Genomic DNA, 18,293 nt, shown 5'->3' with positions numbered 1-18,293 from the left:
TGTTTATTTTAGTTTAGTTTTTTAAAATTATTTTCGGTGTTAGTTGTATTTATTTATTTATTTTTTTTAATTGTTATAATATAAGAGTATTTGTTAGGGCCAGGTTAACTCACATTCTTACATATTGTTTTAGTTAATTTTAACAATATCTTTTCAGTTAGTCTAATTAATTTTTTCAGTTAATTAAATGTTTCCTCACACCTAGTTTTAGTTTTTAGTTTAGTTTTAGTTAATTATTTCCTCGGCTGAGTCCTATTAGCCTTTAATACTTCATTTCCCACTGCCTTATGAATGACCATGTATTTCAAACTGAGGAGAAACGACAGGTAGTATTATATCCCATAAAAATCTATACATATATGTTTTCTTTTTCATAAATCACAAAGTTAAAAACCTGGGGAAAATTTAGCACTTATCATTCCTTGACATACTATATTAACCGGTCTAGGAATTTCCCCAGTGTGGTGCATGGCAATATCTAGTTTGCATATTTCCAGTTTCAGATTCTTGGCTTATTCCATTTATCTATCTGTAAAATGAGTACAGACAGTAAGCACCACTACGGGTTAACCTCGGGATGCTGAACAATTGTTAGCCCTGGGGGATAAATTATTCATGTCGCAATGCAGAGTGATCTTTCAATGTCCAAGTGCCAGTTCAGAGGCAGTGGACTTTTACCTTTGTGACTTGAGCCTAAACTTCCTGGTAGGAGGACAGTCCTTTCTTTCATCTGACTGACGGGAATCCAGAGGTACTCCTCAGACTTTTACGCTCTACAGTGCTCAATACCCTGTGTTGTCGGGACGGTAACCAGGTAAGCAGAGGTTAATAGCAGTGCAGAATGTTCTTTGAGAAGATCTTTTAATCTTTACAGATTAGTAATTATATGAGAACTGTAATTACATACTGCTTATCAGCTTTCTCATTACCATAGCTGAGTTCAGTCCCTTGTTTTCTGCTCATTGTTATACAAGACAGAGTTGTTCTCTTTCCATAATGTAATGGTTTTGTGGGAGAACCACAGAGCTATACTACTGCATGTAATGAAACCAAACCTCCTAAATGAATTAATAATGATCAGACCTAGAGACACAGAGATTAAATTGCATGTGTTATGGAGCTGCCTCTCTACTGAAAACCATTTTGTCTTAAAATTGTTATGTAACTTGTTTGGATTATAATAAAGTCAAAAGAGTGAAATTTAGTCTTAAAGGCACTAGTCTTCCTTATGATAACCTTAGGCACAATATTAAAGACGTGTTTTTTTCTGTTAATGGAACAAGTCATTTGCAGTTTATTACTGGACAGCAAAGTCCTCATATTGAGAGCGACTGTGACAGAGTTGAGCTGAAGGGTCGCTGCTGTTTACAAAGAAAGAGGAAGGATCAATTTGAAGGATCTGATGACAAGTTACAGCAATCAAGGATTTTTCAACCCTGCATATCATGACAGCGAGACTCTGGAAATTGATAGAAGGTTTTGTGGTAATGTAATACATAAAATTGTTTTTTTTGTCCTCAAATGTGGATCAGAGAAACCTTTTATCCTGAAAAATATAGAATTATAATTTGTCAAGTGTAGTGAGAAAGAGCACTGCGAGAGAAGATCAGAATGCCAGGTGAGCAAATAAAAAGCTGGGTTGAACAGGATGTAATCAAGAAACAGGCAGTGGCGTGAATGTTTTATATATATATATATATATATATATATATCCTAGCTTTATCCTCGGCTGGGTCAATTTAATGTTAATCTTTTGGTATGAGCCTTCAGGTCTCAGGATTGTGGATGTTTATAGCCATACAGTAAGCATTATAGCCCTGGTCTCTGCAGTTTGAATCCTGCTGTAAGTTGTAACACTGTATATGCCAGAAATTAGCAAAATATCACCTCCACAGTTTAACTTCAAATAACTATATCAAAACAATGACTTGAAATTTCTCTTCCTGGTCTGATGACATTAGTGCTCTCAGGTATCATAAACGCACAGTCTAAATGATCTTTTATTCAACATATTATTTATTCTGTTTGGGCTTTAGGACTTCCAGCAAAACCCATCATGCTAATCCCTATGCCGGGGAAGTCCCAGCCGGGTGGGATGAGAGGGCTAACAATGATGGTGCTGTAGGGAGAGCACCCCAGGGTGGCTGGCAGGAGGAGAGCTGGAGGGGTAGAGGAAACATCCCAATGGACCTCATCTCCACACACCCAAGGAGTCCTTCATGGCATCACGGACTCAGTAAGCGTATCACCTCTGCATGTCGAAGCTAAATTTATTTAATCATAAACCAACATCAAGTGTTTGGGTATTTGAATTCAAGTAGATACCGCATTGTATGATTGAAAAAAAAAGTTGTGTAATTGGTGCTGACAGCTTATTAGGCAGTTTCATTTATGTATGTGCCCTGTGCATGTTGCCAAGAAACCCTTCTGTTGATACTTCCTCTATTTCATCTACATTTTAGATCGCAGTACATTTGGAATGGACCCTGATTACAATCAGTCGACATCTATTCGGCTTCCTTCTTCTTCAGGTAATTCACTCGATAAACAGGAGTTTCCTTTAATATATGTGTTCTTTTTTTAATCCTAGAACATTAACATTGGGGGATTTTTATCCATGTGAAAGTAAGATTGACAGTGTTTGAGAGTTAAAGACACTAAAGATCAAACATTTCCTCTATGGTATTACTAAACACATAAATCTGCAAAGTCTTTATCACAACATGATCAATTCAAATAAATATGTTATTTATGTTCATATTGACATCTTCACTAAATTATATCCTTAACAGTGGATAATTATTAATGGACACTATCAACAATAAAATCCAGGAATGAGAAGGAAGTTGGCAAAGGAAATAAAACCGAGGGAAGGGGATTGTTTGGGAAATTTGCATCTGCAGTAACTGTGTATCAGTATCAGGTGGATGGACTCTATGCAGGATGAATTGTGTTAACCTCTTCCACTTGACTGAATCTTTTTTTTTTTTTTGCATTTTTGGCCACAGTGGCTTTTATCATCAGTGGAGGGAGACAGGAAATGGGGGAAAAATATGAGGGCAAATTGGCGACAGGCTGGGACTCGAACCCGCGCCACAGCGTGGCATACATATGTGGTCGCCGGCTTCATCACTAAGCCACCCGGGCGCCCCCAGACTGAATCTTTTTAATGTTATTGAATGACACAAAAAGGACCAAAATACAGGTTTTCACTGGACAGTTTTTAAAAAGACAAACTAAAATAGATATGTAAAAAAATGAATTAAATTAAAAATAAAATTGATATGTAACATAATTAGCCACAAAGTGGCAGCCACAACGTAGTGACACAGTTTGATGGACAAGGGTACCATCAACTTAAAGGTATTATACAAACTAAATAAACAAATATGAAATAAAGTATTAATCAGAACTATGATAATGTAAAATTAGTTGTATTATAAAACCACACAAGTGTGCAGGCTTCTGTAGAGGGTGGTGTGTCCTGTTTGACTATCGGCAGTGCTTTCAGTCAGTCTTTTTGCTACAGACACTGAGAAAATCCTATCTTAAATTTGAGTTCATCAGGACGGTATAGACAGCAGAATTAACAAATAAGTAGCAGCTTATCTCTGTTATGGCAGAATAATTGGTAAAGGCTGTGTGAACAGCTGCAGGCGTTAGATTTAAAAATGCCACTCAGTTCATTTGCTGACTGTCACTCTGCTCTTGTATTCATCACACGTTCTTTGAGTTAGGAAATCCATAGTAATCACAACAGACACTTGTCATTGTCTTGCGTGCTCATCCAGGAAATGTGACAATGAGATGGAGAGGAATAGCGATGAGAAGGATGAGCATGTTTCCTAATGCAGATCCTGCCCATACAGCTTTCACAGAGGATGCCATCAGGAATGAGATGGAAAATGGTAAGCGCACCTGAGGGGTGTCGAATTATCCTCTGGATATGTGGAAAGTGAAAAATGACACCTGACGTGTATTCTGGATGGCAGCTTCTTGCAAATGTTTAACAGGCAGCACTTGTCTTGTCATCTTGTGTCTGACAGAGGAACAAAACTTGGTCAAGGAACTTGTTGCTCTGTCAACACGAGACAGAATCCAGGCCATCCGGGATCTTCCAGTGAGCTTTGAAGAGAAGAAATGTATCAGGTGGGTGAGTCACAAACAAATAAAGGTGATAAGAAATTCCATGTCAGTGTCATTCTAGACATTTAGTTAATCATTTCACCCTGCTGGGAACCATAAACTAATCTGTATGGAAATGCTTTGGAGGCTAGTGCCGTTGCAATAAAGATGCCTGAAGTAAACATAATATTTGTTGGTAAGCACACATTGCTCTTTTGGTCCAATATGCATTACACAAGAAGCTTCTAATTAAAGTCCAAAGGTTTTTCTATGGCCTGCAGCAGTGTGTGATGCAGGTATTTTAATTGATGAGGATACCAATGACTTTACCTTTACAGGAACCAAGTATTGGCATTCAAGTCTTCCAAGAAGTCTCGCCAATTCACATGTTTAGCAGATTGCTCTGAAAATTTATCACTGGTGAGTGTTCGGTGATCAGTCATAAAACAAACTCATATGCTCATATGCTATATATATGTTACGTTACATGTTTTTTTTTTCAGTTTATACGAAGAAGTGGATACAGCTTAAGGTCAGCCAAGCAGACCCTGGAATTGTGGCAAGGCATCATGAAGGAGATTGGTGGCAAGTTTGGGACCAGCGTCCTCACTTATTTTGTGTTCCTGAAGTGGCTTCTCGTGTTTAACATTTTCTCATTCCTGGTCAACTTTGGCTTTATCACCATCCCACTGCTTGTTTATGAGCACTCTCCCAACAGTTCTCAGAGTGTGAACAACACACCTCCAGCTGTGAGCTTCAGAGGACTGGAGTTACTAACTGGAGCTGTAAGTGGAGTGCGCATTTACCTTCTTCAGCCATCATTATTTTACAATTTAAAGCTACTATGATTATTATCATTTAATTAGGACTAAATTAACTAATTATGTAATATGTAAGGAGCCATAAAAAGACAAATTTGTAATGCATTGTCTTTGACTGTGCTATGAGGAATCTTTATGCTCGCTCCTTTAATCTGGACACACCAGTCATTTGTTTTCCACGGGTGTCATAGGGTGACCAGTGGGGTACAGTCTGGACACATCACCAGCACAGGGCCAAACCTGAGAGACAGACAACATCTTCACCTCCTCACCTACAGCCAATTTAGAGTCACCAGTTAACTAAACACGCATGTCTTTGAGCATGCAGTCTCCACACAGAAAAGCTCCAGGCTGCATAACCCTTTTCATGTAGGGTGACAGTGCCACATGAAATGTGCCACAGCATTTGTTTTCACGAAAGAATATATATATATATATATATATATATATATATATATATATATATATATATATATATATATATATATATATATATATATATATATATATATATATATATATATATATATATATGCCACAGGAAAGTGTTTGATAATGCCATTAAAACTTTGTAAAGAAGGAGTGGGTCAATATTAAATGTGGAGAAAAAAAAAAAGGCAAACTCAATCTAAACGCTGATTAAATCTACCAAACACTGTGGATATGTATTATGAAATTTTATGTTTTATCTTTTTTAATTCTCTCTGCACTGAGTGAATAACAGCTGTATATATTTTGGCTTCCCTAGGGTTACTTCGGCTATACCGTCATGTACTATGGTAGCTACAGCAATGAAACTCTTGTGGGTCTGGTGGACTACAACATGCAGCTGGCCTATTTCTTCACCATTGCAGTCTACATGGTGCTGTGTGGAATTGTGCTTATTTTCAGGTCAGTGCAATCCTCCGCATCATAAAACTTTACTGATCCCCACAGGGAGATTACTTTGTTATAAATGCTCAAGACCCATTCAGGGGAAGACGAAGTAGATCAAAAGAAAAATCAGAGCCTGAAATGCACTAAGTGTAAAATTATTTATGTATATATAAGATGTAATAATTATGATAATCAGTGAATAGAAAATGTGCAAAGTATAATATAAATGTGTCAAAATAAGTGATCCATAGCAGTGATTAATAGCAACAAATATAAAAAACTGCTACAACAGCTCTGATTTTTACATTTACCTGAGTTTTCTGATCTCTGTTTCTTCTTGGTACGTGGTAATGTTTCTGTATCTTAATTTACCCACATGCAGCGTGGCATTCTATTTTAAGAACAACTATGTGCTAGCAGACCCGGCATCAAACAGTGCATGGCAGCTTCTTTGCACCTGGGATTTTAGTGTAACCAATGAGAAGGCAGTGAAACAGCGGAAGAACAACCTCTCTGTCCAGCTCAAGGTAACTTTTAGCATTTTCCAGACAAATACAAAATGTAGAATCAACTGTAAATGACGGATTTTCAGTATGTCGGTGTTTGCCCTCTGCCTGCTCCTCCAGGAGTCGTTATCAGAAAAGGCCCAGCCGGAGCGCCTCACAGTCACTGAAGAGCTGAAGCTCTATGGGATTCATTTCGGTTGCTGGCTTCTCTCCACAAGCTCGGCTGTTGGCTGTGCAGCCAGTATCTACTTTCTCTGCCAGTATGAGCAGAAGGTACATAAGTCAAAATTGAATAATTAGACACTGCAATACTTGTTTTTGTATGACATAGACTATACCTAATACAGAAGTATTTCTCTCTTGTCTGCTGTTGGTACAGCTAGTATAAACTATATATATATATATATATATATATATATATATATATATATATATATATATATATATATATATATATATATATATATATATATATATATATATATAAAAACACTACACTGCTAGCAACATTTCATGTTGCTAGCAGTGTAGTGTTGATTTGATTGATTTCATCGCACACAGTATTCGTCATGAAGCACTATCTTGACCTGTCTCATTTTTTACAGCGGGTAACAGATGCTGCCAGTTGGTCCCTGCAAGAGGAGGCAGAGACACTCCTGGTTCCCTTTGTGGTGTCTCTGATGAACCTGGCTGTCCCGCTCTTCTACTCCTTCTTCAATAAATTTGAGCAGTACTCCAGCCACCGCAAGCAGATATACGCTCTGGTTGTCAGGTGACATGAGATAATTGAAATATATGTGAATATGTTTTTTTATTTTGGAATTTGTTCTTTTTTGATGTTATTCGGATAAGAAGACTTATTTCACTCTCATACATAGCTGGAACCAGCAGCATCTTAGCCTAGCATGAAGACTGGAAATCAGAGGCAGTTAGCCTTGTGCTGGTGTGCAGAAGACAGCATCACAGAGCCACCTGCAGAGCAGCAGGCTCTTAATCTTGTTAAAGTTAACTGCAGTGGAATTTGTGGGCTGTGTTACAAAGTGCCAGTACTCAGTGGAGTGTAGTGACAAAGTTGGCAAAGTGACAACTGTAAGATCAGGCTTAGACAGATGTAAATATATTGTCTAGTGGTATCTATGTGAAGCAATGACTGCATAAATGCAAAGTGGTGGAGATATGGACACATAGGTATACAAATGATAATAATCTAGCTAAAAGCAAATTAAGTGATTTATAATAATAACACTTGAAATGAATTTTGATCTTTTCCTTCCTGCAGAAATGTCTTACTCAAGATGTTCATTCTGTCTGTTTTGTGTTATCATTGGATGAATGAGGTCGCCAAGAATTTTTCGGTACGTAATAAATATCCATTTATTTCTTTTTTAAAACACAACAACATAAGTTTATTTTTGTCTGTGCCTACTTTATTCAGTAGTCATAGATATTCACTCATGAACTTGTTTCCTTGTCAGTGTTGGGAGTCCATGGTAGGGCAGGCTTTGTACCGCCTGGTCTTTTTTGACTTCCTTTTTCTGATGTTGGGCTCCTTCTATGGAGAGTTTCTTAGCAAGTGAGTTATACAATTTTAATTTGTATCCTTTATAATTTAAACTGGTAAAGTTAACCTATGTTTTAAATGATATTCTCAATTTCTTTCTAACAGTGTGATTGGGACCAAATGTATACCACGAATGGGGGTTCCTGAGTTTGACATAGCCAGAAATGTCCTTGAACTCATCTATTCACAAACACTTGCCTGGTATGAACAATATGAAGAATGCAGTGCCTCCGTGGATTTCAGCCAGATCTCATGTTAACTGTCTTGGTCTCAGACGTGTTTACTATTTAAAGGTGATTATCTATTTTCTGTCCACAGGATTGGAATCTACTTCTCTCCTCTGCTACCTGTCATGCAGATTCTCAAATTCTTCATCTTGTTTTATCTAAAGAAGGTAAATGCACATTAGCAAGTCTGGGAGGCTATAGTGATTATAAATTGCCATAATGACAAAATGCCAAAGGCAGGTACAACACCACAGCTACCCGAACTGCTCTATGTACTCTATAAGGCTCGTGTTACTCTATTTGTGCACTTCGGTCAATAATTAATTAAAATCCTTTCATCACATTGACTGCGTACTTTATTTGGGGTCATGGAAAAGACAGCCAGGGTTTCAGATTTAAGGAGCAACCATTATGGTTTAATTGCACCAGACAAAGTCAATCAATTCATGAAATTAATTGAGCTCAGTAAGATTTGTAATTGGCTGGATCTCATGTTGCTTTATGTTTCATGAGCTTTAAAAAGAAAAAAAAAAAGGTCATTCAAAGCTCAGATGTTTTCTTATGGACTAAAATAGATGTGATGGTCAGGCTGAAATGAGCTCACAAGTGGAGTTACTAAAAATATAAATTTACAATATATGTGTGTTTATGGATGTGTGTTTATAGGATCGTACATGTGTGTTTTTGCACCTTCCCAGGTCAGTCTGACACAGAACTGTCAGCCCCCGCGGCAATCCGGCAGGGCAGCTCAGATGCAAACCATCTTCATCTTCCTTCTCTTCTTCCCTTTCTTTGTGGGAGCCCTGTCAGTTGTTGCATATACTGCCTGGAGGTAAGAGGACACGACTTTAAATACTTGGAAACAGTAAAGTGTATTCAACAATTTTATTCTGTTCTGAAACAAAGTATAATTACACATTTGTCTTTGACAAATAATGCACTGTTTACTGATAACAGAGTCTCCCAAAACTGGGCCTCAGTCTTGTTTTGCTTACTCTGTCCTGCTCCATAGACTGACTCCCTCAAAGCAGTGTGGCCCCTTTCGTGGACTCAACAATGCCTTCAGTGTGGTTGGCGTCTGGATAGATGATCTAAAGCCGATCCCAGGCTCTCAGTGGGTCATCTGGATCTATGATCATGTCATCAGGAGTGAAATCTTCTATTTTCTCATCACACTCATCATCCTGTAAGTACATAGTGTAAGTGCTATGCTGTATATACAGCATATACTGTGTAATGCTGAATGAGAAAAAGCCATGTTTTGCATATACTTTGTATATGAGTGCTTGTGAGTGTTAATATAAATGTATTTATATACACTTTTTTAAACACATTTGCATAATTGGTTTTCCTGTCTAAATCTTACTGCTCAGTGTCATCATATACATATTATGGCAAGTCACTAATGGCCGAAAGGAGCTTATTCGCCGTCTGAGACAACAAATTGTTAATGTGAGTTTTTTTTGTAGAAAATATTACCTAAAATATATTTCATCATACTTTAGGAATAATTGTGCACTTGTTTAATTTAGAATAAAATTGACATTTTATTTCTGTTTCTATATTTTTGCTTTACTGTCTGCTTCTGTTTCTCCCTCCCTCTTGCCAGGAAGGGAAAGACAAGTCCTTCTTATTAGAAAGGCTACAGGACCTGCAGAAATCACTCCCAAACAAAAACACCAAACAGAAGAAACAAAAAGGGGTTTGTTGTGAAACCTATTTCATGCTGACTTCAGCTTGCATCCAGAAGCTTGTTATCAGCCTCATTGAATATATTCTTTTCTCTTTAGAACACAAAACATTATTCAGATGCTCACTCCTCTGGTGGTCAGTCCAACTCAAACGCCATGATTCAAGCTTTACTCGCACGGCAGCAGCTTGAGGAGGAGGAGGAAAGAAACAGCATTGGTGGAGTACCTGTTCCTTTGGACATTTCCACCTCTAGTGCTCTGACACAAGCCATGTTGGCCCGTCAAGTAGCTGACCAGGAGAATGAAGATTTGTACCAGACGCCTGAGAAAAATCTGTCATCTTCCAGTGCACTTGCTCAGGCCATGGCAATGAGGCACAGGGTGGAGGATGAGGAGAGTGATGAATATGACACTACAGTTTTTTCTGGAAACCCTTTCAACAGATCCAGCGCCATCACACAGGCCATGCAAGCCAGAAGAAGAGCAGAGGAAGACACAGAAGATGGCATGGGCGACCTTCCGTCTCCAGTGTCAAGTGTTATGATGCAAGCCATGCAAGCTAGGCAGAGAGTGGAGGAAGAGGACAGGATTCAGTGGGTCCCTGCTCCTCCACAAAACCCTGGTGCTTCAGGCTCCAACGCTCTTATCCAGGCTATGCTGGCCCGACAGCAGGCCCAGAATGAATATGATGATGGTTACTGAACAAAATGCTCTGAGCTTTAACTTGCTGTGATGAAAACATATATATATATATATATATATATATATATATATATATATATATATATATATATATATATATATATATATATATATATATATATATATATATAGTGTTCTACTTTGTGAAGTATTGTGAAATATTTGCAGAACTGTATGAGTGTGCAGGTCCACCTCTTAATTCAAATTTTATACAAGTATATCTGATATACTGTGACAGTATATCAGACTTGTATGATAAATAACAATAAAAATGAACATTAGGCCTAAACTTGTGCCATTTGTAATGTAGTTTTTGTATAAGTTGTTAAGTTGTTGTACATAATGAAATGAGAAATAGAGATAAAGATAAAAATAGAACAAAGGAAATATAAATGATGCTCCTGCAAAATTAGTTACCATTGTTAGTGGAGTGAAATGCAATTTTTCAAGGAGCCGACAAAGACAACACTGCCCTCTTTAGGAACTATGCATACATTGCTGCATTTGACTTTTTGGCTTCTCACACAGTGACGGTCTTTTCCTATTCTGGTCATTTTCAGGACACTCTTCAGAAACATGAAATAACAATAGATTGATTTTTTTTTTTTTAATTTGGACAAAAAAGCTTCAATAAAAACAGCTAAAATCTATGTTGTGCTATTTGTACACAAATAGTTATGGTTTGAAAATGTAACTGTAAAAGTGTAATTGTTGTGTGTTATATAATTGAATCAGAGATTACGATACTGAAAAGGGTAGAAGTGCTTGTGGGGGGAAGTAACAGTCAATCAAAACACATTTTTGAAAGGGGAAACTTTAATATTCATATTTGCCAGAAACACTCTGCAGAACCACTTTGACATCATTTATTTTTCTCCGATTAAAGCAGAATCATCCAATGAAAATGAAATGTGTTTGCAATGTGATATACTGACTCTGATCACTCCAGTAGTGCTACATGTGTGTTTATATGAATTTTACTCCCTGCTGTAAATTTCTCCAGTTTTTTTTTTATTATTAATATGGTCTATGCTAGTCCAAGAAGAGTGTTTTGCAAATGATCATTTGAGCTTTGTGAGGCAATTAAAGTCAGCCAAGGTGAACATCTAAAAGAAAAATGATAAATTCTGTGTACAAATATACTACACAGCTATTTTACAATAAAAAGTACTATAAACACTGTATATAGGCACATCATTTGCAGTATATATTTCTGGCTTTGATGAAAAAAAATAAACACCTTCATGCACATTTATACCATTTGTCAGATCAAATTTTCCAACCTTAACCATATATGACTTGAAGCTCCATGACGGGATTTAATTAAGGCAGTATTAAAAATGTATCAGACAGGGCTAACAATACGGCCTGTAACCCTCATACAGTGGGGAAAATAAATATTTGATACTCCTCTGATTTTGCAGGTTTTCCTGCCTACAAAGAATGGAGAGGTCTGTAATTTTTATCTTCAACTGTGAGAGACAGAATCTAAAAAAGATCCAGAAAATCCCATTGTATGAGTTTGAAAGAATTTGCGTTTTATTGAATGAAATAACTATTTGATACAATAGAATAACAGAATTTAATATTTGGTACAGAAAACTTTGTTGGCAGTTACAGAGGTCAAACGTTTCCTGTAGTTCTTGACCAAGTGTGCACACACTGCAGCAGGGATTTTGGCCCACTCCTCCATACAGATCTTCTCCAGATCTTTCAGGTTTCAGGGCTGTCACTGCGCAACGCTGAGTTTCAGCTCCCTCCAAAGATTTTCTATTGGGCTCAGGTCTGGAGAGTGGCTAGGCTCTTACTGAGGGAAGGAGGTTTTTGGCCAAAATCTTACAATACACGACCCCATCCATCCTCCCTTCAATACGGTGCAGTCGTCCTGTCCCCTTTGCAGAAAAGCACCCCCAAAGTATGATGTTTCCACCCCCATGCTTCACAGTTGGGACGGTGTTCTTGGGGTTGTACTCATCCTTCTTCTTCCTCCAAACACGGCAAGTGGAGTTGATACCAAAAAGCTCTATTTTGGTCTCATCTGACCACATGACCTTCTCTCATGTCTCCTCTTGCTCATCCAGATGGTCATTGGTGAACTTCAAACAGGCCTGGACATTTGCTGGTGTGAGCAGGGGGACCTTGTGTGCCCTGCAGGATTTTAATCCATGATGGCATAGTTATTAACAGTGTTATTAACAGTCATCTTTGAGACTGTGGTCTCAGCTCTCTTCAGGTCATTGACCAGGTCCCCCCTGTGTAGTTCTGGGCTGATTCCTGACCTTTCTCAGAATCATCCTTAACCCACGAGGTGAGAGCTTGCATGGAGCCCCAGGCTGAGAAAGAATGACAGTCATCTTGTGTTTCTTCCAGTTTCTAATAATTGTGCCAACAGTTGTTGCCTTCTCACCAAGCTGCTTGCCTATTGTCCTGTAGGCCATCCCAGCCTTGTGCAGGTCTAAAGTTTTGACAGCTCTTTGGTCTTGGGCATGGTGAAGAGGTTGGAGTGTGATTGATTGAGTGTGTGGACAGGTGTCTTTTATACAGGTAACGAGTTCAAACAGGTGCAATTAATATAGGTAATTAGTGCAGAATAGGAGGGCTTCTTAAAGAAAAACTAACAGGTCTGTGAGAGCCAGAATTCTTCTACATGACCAAATGCTTATTTCATGTAATAAAATGCAAATTAATTATTTAAAAGTTATGAATGTGATTTTCTGGATTTTTTTTTTTTTAGATTCTTTCTCTCAAAGTTGAAGTGTACATACGATAGAAATTAGAGACCTCTCCATTCTTTGTAGGTGGGAAAACTTGCAAAAATCGGCAGAGTATCAAATGGTTTTCCCCACTATAGGCGTTCATCCCAAAGTGAACACTTACCAAAGATGGACAGCTATGCTTCAGTCCAACAAAGTGACACATTGAGAGAAATGTCACCACCTACTGTCCTGTCTCACTCAGCACTGCTCTTCCCCCAAAGAGTTTGCAATATCACTGAAGTCCAGGGAGCCAGCTGGTATGGGAGTCTTCCTGCCACTTGTTAGGTTCTGGCTGGTGTAATAATCCACAGATTTGGAGATGGAGTGCACAGAGTGCTCCCGGAAATATCCGAATGCCTCCCGTGCGTCCTCCTCCCGAATGCTTTGCTCGAAGGTCTTGCGTTTGTGTCTGAACTCAATGACCGTCTTCGTATAGGAGTTGAGGGTGGTGACAGACGCACCCATGCAGCAGGTGAAGGAAGCCCAGGCCATGCTGATATAAAACAGCAAGAAAATGTACTTTTTAATAAACAGATATGGTAGCTGAAGAAAAAAAGGAGGTGAAAACCAAATGAAAGATGGCGAGCTCCAGTGTAGTGAGGCATACTGCATTCTGATGTTTTACCCTCAATACTTTGACACTGTATTTGGTGAGATTAGTGCCAATCACTGTAAGTCCCTCTGCTCTCCTCAAGCAGACTGGATCACATGTGAGGTCAGACAATCAAATCATCATCCCATGTCGTTTTTATGCAGATTGGATAATGCCCATAAAAGGTCAAGAATTGTTTAACCTCTAAAATGACTTTTTAGCATACTGTGCATATTGTACAGGAGTAAAATATTATTCCCTTATGCAATTCTAATCACACCCGTATTGAGGCTTTGGACACCAAAGCCTAATCCTTCCATAACATGAGAGCTTTGGGCTTTTTTCATTACAGACAGTGATGCTGAAGAGAGGTGAGATCAGAGCTACTGCTGACAGTGTGGGGCAGCAACATGCAGAATGGACTGTCCCTCATCTGGTTCCCTAATGAGTGATTTGACTTAACTTTATCTATGTAACACTTTAAATAGCACAGAATATATACAACAATCGGGTTTGCAGCATCTTACCAGAAAGACCAGCCATAGTCCCAGTTGTAGGGTCTCCAATCCGGTGGGCCAAGGCTGACGGTGACCTGGAAAACCTGTGTGTACATGACATGAGCCACCATGCCAAGAAGACCTGAAATACAGGGTATTGTATTTAAGCTTTCTGATTCAATGTACAAACAGAAAAGTAGAAGGTATTTAAAAGGCTTAATGGATGATTTCCTTCAAGTACAGAATCAAGCACAGGCTTGGCACCAGGACTCGGTCTGTTTTTTTTTTTTTTTATCATATTATAACATAACAAATTTGTTCAAATTTATTTCTAATCATTATAAGGAAACCCAGGGGATGTTTCTTGGGTTGGAAGCAATTTTGTTTGAGACTTTTTTCCCTTCACTGCTCACTTTATACTAAAAATACAATTTAAAAGCAAAAGGCTTTTGACTAGTTGTTACCAATTCCCTCCTTCTTAACAGATTAAACAGGATGCTTGCTGTGCCTTATTTCAAAAGGTGATTTACAAAGATAAATGACAGCCTTAGAAACCACAATCAAATACTTGAATATAGTACATCGCAGGAAATCTCACAAAAGCATTTTAACTCATGACACGTATCATCAAGCACCCTACCTGAAAGCACTGTGAAGACAGCAGCGAAGGCATTGAGTTTGAGTCCATCAATAACATTGCTGGAGTGGACGAGCTCCAAACACATGAGGCTGAAGCCAACCACCAGCAGAATAATGTACAACATCTCAGAAACAAGTGACAACCACAGCATCCCTGAAAAATGCCAAAAAAAACAAATAATAATGACAATTATGATATAAATTAATGCAAAGATGTCCTTTTTAATAATATATTTGCAAAGTTTTTTTTATTTATATGGAACCTTTTGATTTTATCATCGCCTGACTTCTCAGTGGTTTGTCAGATATTTAATATGGGCTCATGGTAGCATGTCAACCTCATATGAAGTCAACTGATGTCAAAGCTTTCCGGTTTACAGAAAGCCTTATTCAGCCTTCCAATTAATCTAGTGGAATATAATCTGGTTGCACATGAAGATCAGACATTGCAACTCCTCTTCACTCTGCCTCTCAACTTTCCCACCATCGCTTATTTTGACAGACAGATTGACAGGAATTAAACATTTATCAAGCGAAAGCGTCAGCACAGCTGAAAATCTGTAAAACTCAAAACTGAATGTGTGTGCGTCCTCCTCCATGACTTCATACTGAAACATTCCTAAACTGACAGCTGAAAAATTGCTGATCCAATTAGAACAGGCCGAGTGCAATGCTACAGAAATATTCACAAAAACAGTTTTACACAGCTTAGTGGATGAAAGCGGGGCTAGAATTAGAGGGCTTGTTGAACTGAGGTTGAGCAGTGGACACTCACCTTTTTCTGAAGCAGGGGCTAAATCAATAAAACTTCGACATCTCTCACCTGGAAGCACAGCAGAAGATGACGTCATGCCATTAGCCAACATTCTCATGAGTTTAGAAATAATTTACTCACAGTACAGTACACAGAATGATGATAGTGGAATGGAATAGAAGTAGACTTCCAAAGTGCATTTATACTCTGAAAACACTCGTGCTCCCAAAAACTGTGACATAATGAAAGCTTCTGACAATTTAACAAACAGGACACAAAATAAACAATGACACTAAGGATTCCTGTGGACATGTTTTCCATCTGTTGAGCAGAGCATGCCACTGGATTTGTTGCAAGTGGAACACTTTAATCAGGTATATGGAGGGTGGCAACAGCTGTTTTGATGAAAAACTCATCAAGGCCTGTGTTACATAATCCTCATTAACTCAAGCTGTCTCAGTGCCCCCCCCCCCCCCCCCCCCCCCCCCCCACCCACCACCCCACAGTCACTTGATGAGATAAAAATGTGTTATTGCAATTGCTTCTTGAATGTTTTGAACTTGTGGTTTGTTTCTACTCTTGAGCAAAAAAATATGGATTATCAGCTCAGGCTGTGGTGGTATATTACAGAGCTGAGAGATGGATGCTGCAGCAATTCCTCATCGAGATGTAATAAACTGAACAGAGAGCGGACTAATCTGGGCTGATCACACCTTTTGTCCCTGAACTTTTCATGATCATGGTCACCCCTCTGACACACATAATCCTCCCTCTTGAGCCCTCTGTTATTAATTTACAACACTCCAATATGGTCAAACTGAATGAGAAAACCAAGCACACACATTGTCCCATTCAAGTCCCTGACAGCCAGATAGCCTGCCTGCTGTCGTTTACACTGCATTTAGACAAATAAAATAGATAAAACAGTTTTATAAGCCATAATGACACAAATGTTGAAATTCTCCTGAAATTGACATAAAAAAATCTCTCTGAAGGAGCAGCCCATCTCCATTTTAACTAAATGTTCTTTTATGACAAAGGAGGAGATTAAAACGGCGAATTTATATTAGTGACTATTTGTTTTATTGGCTTTGTCTATTTTAAATTTTGAATGGTGAGTTAATGATTATATAAGCTTAAGTTTGATGATGATAACAATTATGAACAATCAAAACACAAGTTTGCAAAACATCAAAAATAGCCGCCCAATGGATAAGCTTTTAAAATTGATTCCACAACATCGCATCATAAGCATTAAAGCCTTTTAAAAGAATAAGAAAATGCTATTTTTCTTCACTTAGACGGGGATTTATTACCGATATTACCGCTTTGTTAAAGAAACTGTTTCTTTGTAATTAGGAAAAAAGAACCGCCTACCGGTGTGGTAACTAACAAGCGCATTCACGCACAAAACACACACACACACATACACACACACACACACACTCTCTCACACACCTTCTCTTACTTTCATCGTGAATATTTTCCTCGCATGAGATCCAGATGCCGGTGTGGAACTGACGGAACAGAAACCTGTCGTCTCCGGTCTCCCAGCTGTACACCACTTTGTTGGGGTCTGTTTCGTTCACTCCGTAGTCTATACACTGGTGCGTCCGCAGCTTGCTGCACTTTGGCTTGGGGACTCTCTGGGTCCCCACGCACCAGTAAGTAGTTATGAATGCGGTTATGGAGAAAAACAGGGCGAAGAAGTTCAAGGTAACCGAGAGAAGGGTCCTGGATCGGCGACTCATCCTCATTGTCTGCGTGAAGGATGCGGCAGCGCGCGGTGTTCCGAAAAGTTCATGGATGCGAAGCAGGACGAGTCCCGGCTAATTTCCAAGCGCAGCAGATGAGGCGAGAATCCCATTTGGCACTTCACGATTTTCAACAACTTCCACTTTTGCGCAAAATACAAACATCATCTCAGAGAGAGCTCAGCAGCGCGTCAAAATGTCAAGGTTCCATCGGTTTCACACGCGGTACCCCACGAGTTTCCAGCCTATTGGATGTCACGTTGTCTGAGGATTTGACGAAGTGTGGGATTTTCTTATGACGCCCTTTCTCCCTCACTCCCTCTCTCCGTCGTTGGGCCTCCCCTCCCTCAATCCCTTGCAATTTATCAGCTGCAAGGCGGTTATCAAACTGCGGACGTGATGAAATATTAAAATAAGATACAGCACGAGTTCAAAACTGAAATCTGGAAGGTGTTATTCTGGCGGTATATCAGTAAAAATGAACATTTTGTAACTGCATTCTTTAATGTAGAAAGAGTAGCTATTTCTCTTTTAGATTATTAATAATAATCTAAGCACAGTTAATTGTATGTTGCGACTCAGTGTTTGTCTATATTTCTTTGAAAGTATCCTGAAAAGGAGGCCATTGACAATGCCTGTAAATAAAGGATCAGGTAACTAACCGAGGAGAACTTATATTTTTCAAAATAAAGCATGATTTTAGATAATGTCCTCTGAAGAAATTGCTTCATTTAGTTAGAAAGAAGAGTATCTGACTTAAAACATAACATCTGATTCAGCAAAGACTATCCA

At 38.6% G+C, this 18,293-nt stretch overlaps 2 protein-coding genes across 2 annotated transcripts; one reads left to right on the top strand and one right to left on the bottom strand.

Moving 5' to 3' along the window:
- The first annotated feature begins 568 nt into the window (after positions 1 to 568).
- tmc5 (transmembrane channel like 5) lies at positions 569 to 10,540 on the top strand. The gene is made up of 21 exons (XM_030739861.1): positions 569 to 814; positions 1,284 to 1,476; positions 2,037 to 2,236; positions 2,463 to 2,531; positions 3,792 to 3,908; positions 4,047 to 4,149; positions 4,464 to 4,545; positions 4,629 to 4,910; positions 5,695 to 5,837; positions 6,205 to 6,349; positions 6,449 to 6,601; positions 6,934 to 7,100; positions 7,608 to 7,683; positions 7,804 to 7,901; positions 7,995 to 8,090; positions 8,208 to 8,283; positions 8,815 to 8,948; positions 9,129 to 9,302; positions 9,490 to 9,568; positions 9,726 to 9,818; positions 9,907 to 10,540. The coding sequence occupies exons 2-21, from the start codon at positions 1,403 to 1,405 to the stop codon at positions 10,507 to 10,509; spliced, it is 2,964 nt and encodes a 987-aa protein (XP_030595721.1). The 5' UTR covers positions 569 to 814; positions 1,284 to 1,402; the 3' UTR covers positions 10,510 to 10,540.
- A 2,498-nt stretch (positions 10,541 to 13,038) lies between these two features.
- LOC115784598 (germ cell-specific gene 1-like protein) lies at positions 13,039 to 17,765 on the bottom strand. The gene is made up of 5 exons (XM_030735887.1): positions 17,216 to 17,765; positions 15,769 to 15,816; positions 14,995 to 15,147; positions 14,385 to 14,496; positions 13,039 to 13,758 (listed from the first exon to the last, which is right to left on the bottom strand). The coding sequence occupies exons 1-5, from the start codon at positions 17,502 to 17,504 to the stop codon at positions 13,464 to 13,466; spliced, it is 897 nt and encodes a 298-aa protein (XP_030591747.1). The 5' UTR covers positions 17,505 to 17,765; the 3' UTR covers positions 13,039 to 13,463.
- Between the last annotated feature and the right edge of the window lie 528 nt (positions 17,766 to 18,293).

Source organism: Archocentrus centrarchus, chromosome 1, assembly GCF_007364275.1.
Source record: "Archocentrus centrarchus isolate MPI-CPG fArcCen1 chromosome 1, fArcCen1, whole genome shotgun sequence".
NCBI classification, from domain to species: Eukaryota; Metazoa; Chordata; class Actinopteri; order Cichliformes; family Cichlidae; genus Archocentrus; species Archocentrus centrarchus.
The sequence above is the reverse complement of the archived record's forward strand: the minus strand, read 5'-3'. Positions and strand labels throughout refer to the sequence as shown.

Bases quoted from the DNA above. Each gene is read 5' to 3' on its own strand.
- tmc5 (XM_030739861.1), top strand. From the start codon at position 1,403: ATGACAAGTTACAGCAATCAAGGATTTTTCAACCCTGCATATCATGAC. The intron at 6,602-6,933 runs GTACATAAGTCA...CATTTTTTACAG, and splicing joins TCTGCCAGTATGAGCAGAAG to CGGGTAACAGATGCTGCCAG. The intron at 8,949-9,128 runs GTAAGAGGACAC...CCTGCTCCATAG, and splicing joins GTTGCATATACTGCCTGGAG to ACTGACTCCCTCAAAGCAGT.
- LOC115784598 (XM_030735887.1), bottom strand. From the start codon at position 17,504: ATGAGGATGAGTCGCCGATCCAGGACCCTTCTCTCGGTTACCTTGAAC. The intron at 15,817-17,215 runs GTAAGAGAAGGT...CTGTGCTTCCAG, and splicing joins GGAAAATATTCACGATGAAA to GTGAGAGATGTCGAAGTTTT. The intron at 15,148-15,768 runs GTGAGTGTCCAC...GGCATTTTTCAG, and splicing joins AGCCCCTGCTTCAGAAAAAG to GGATGCTGTGGTTGTCACTT.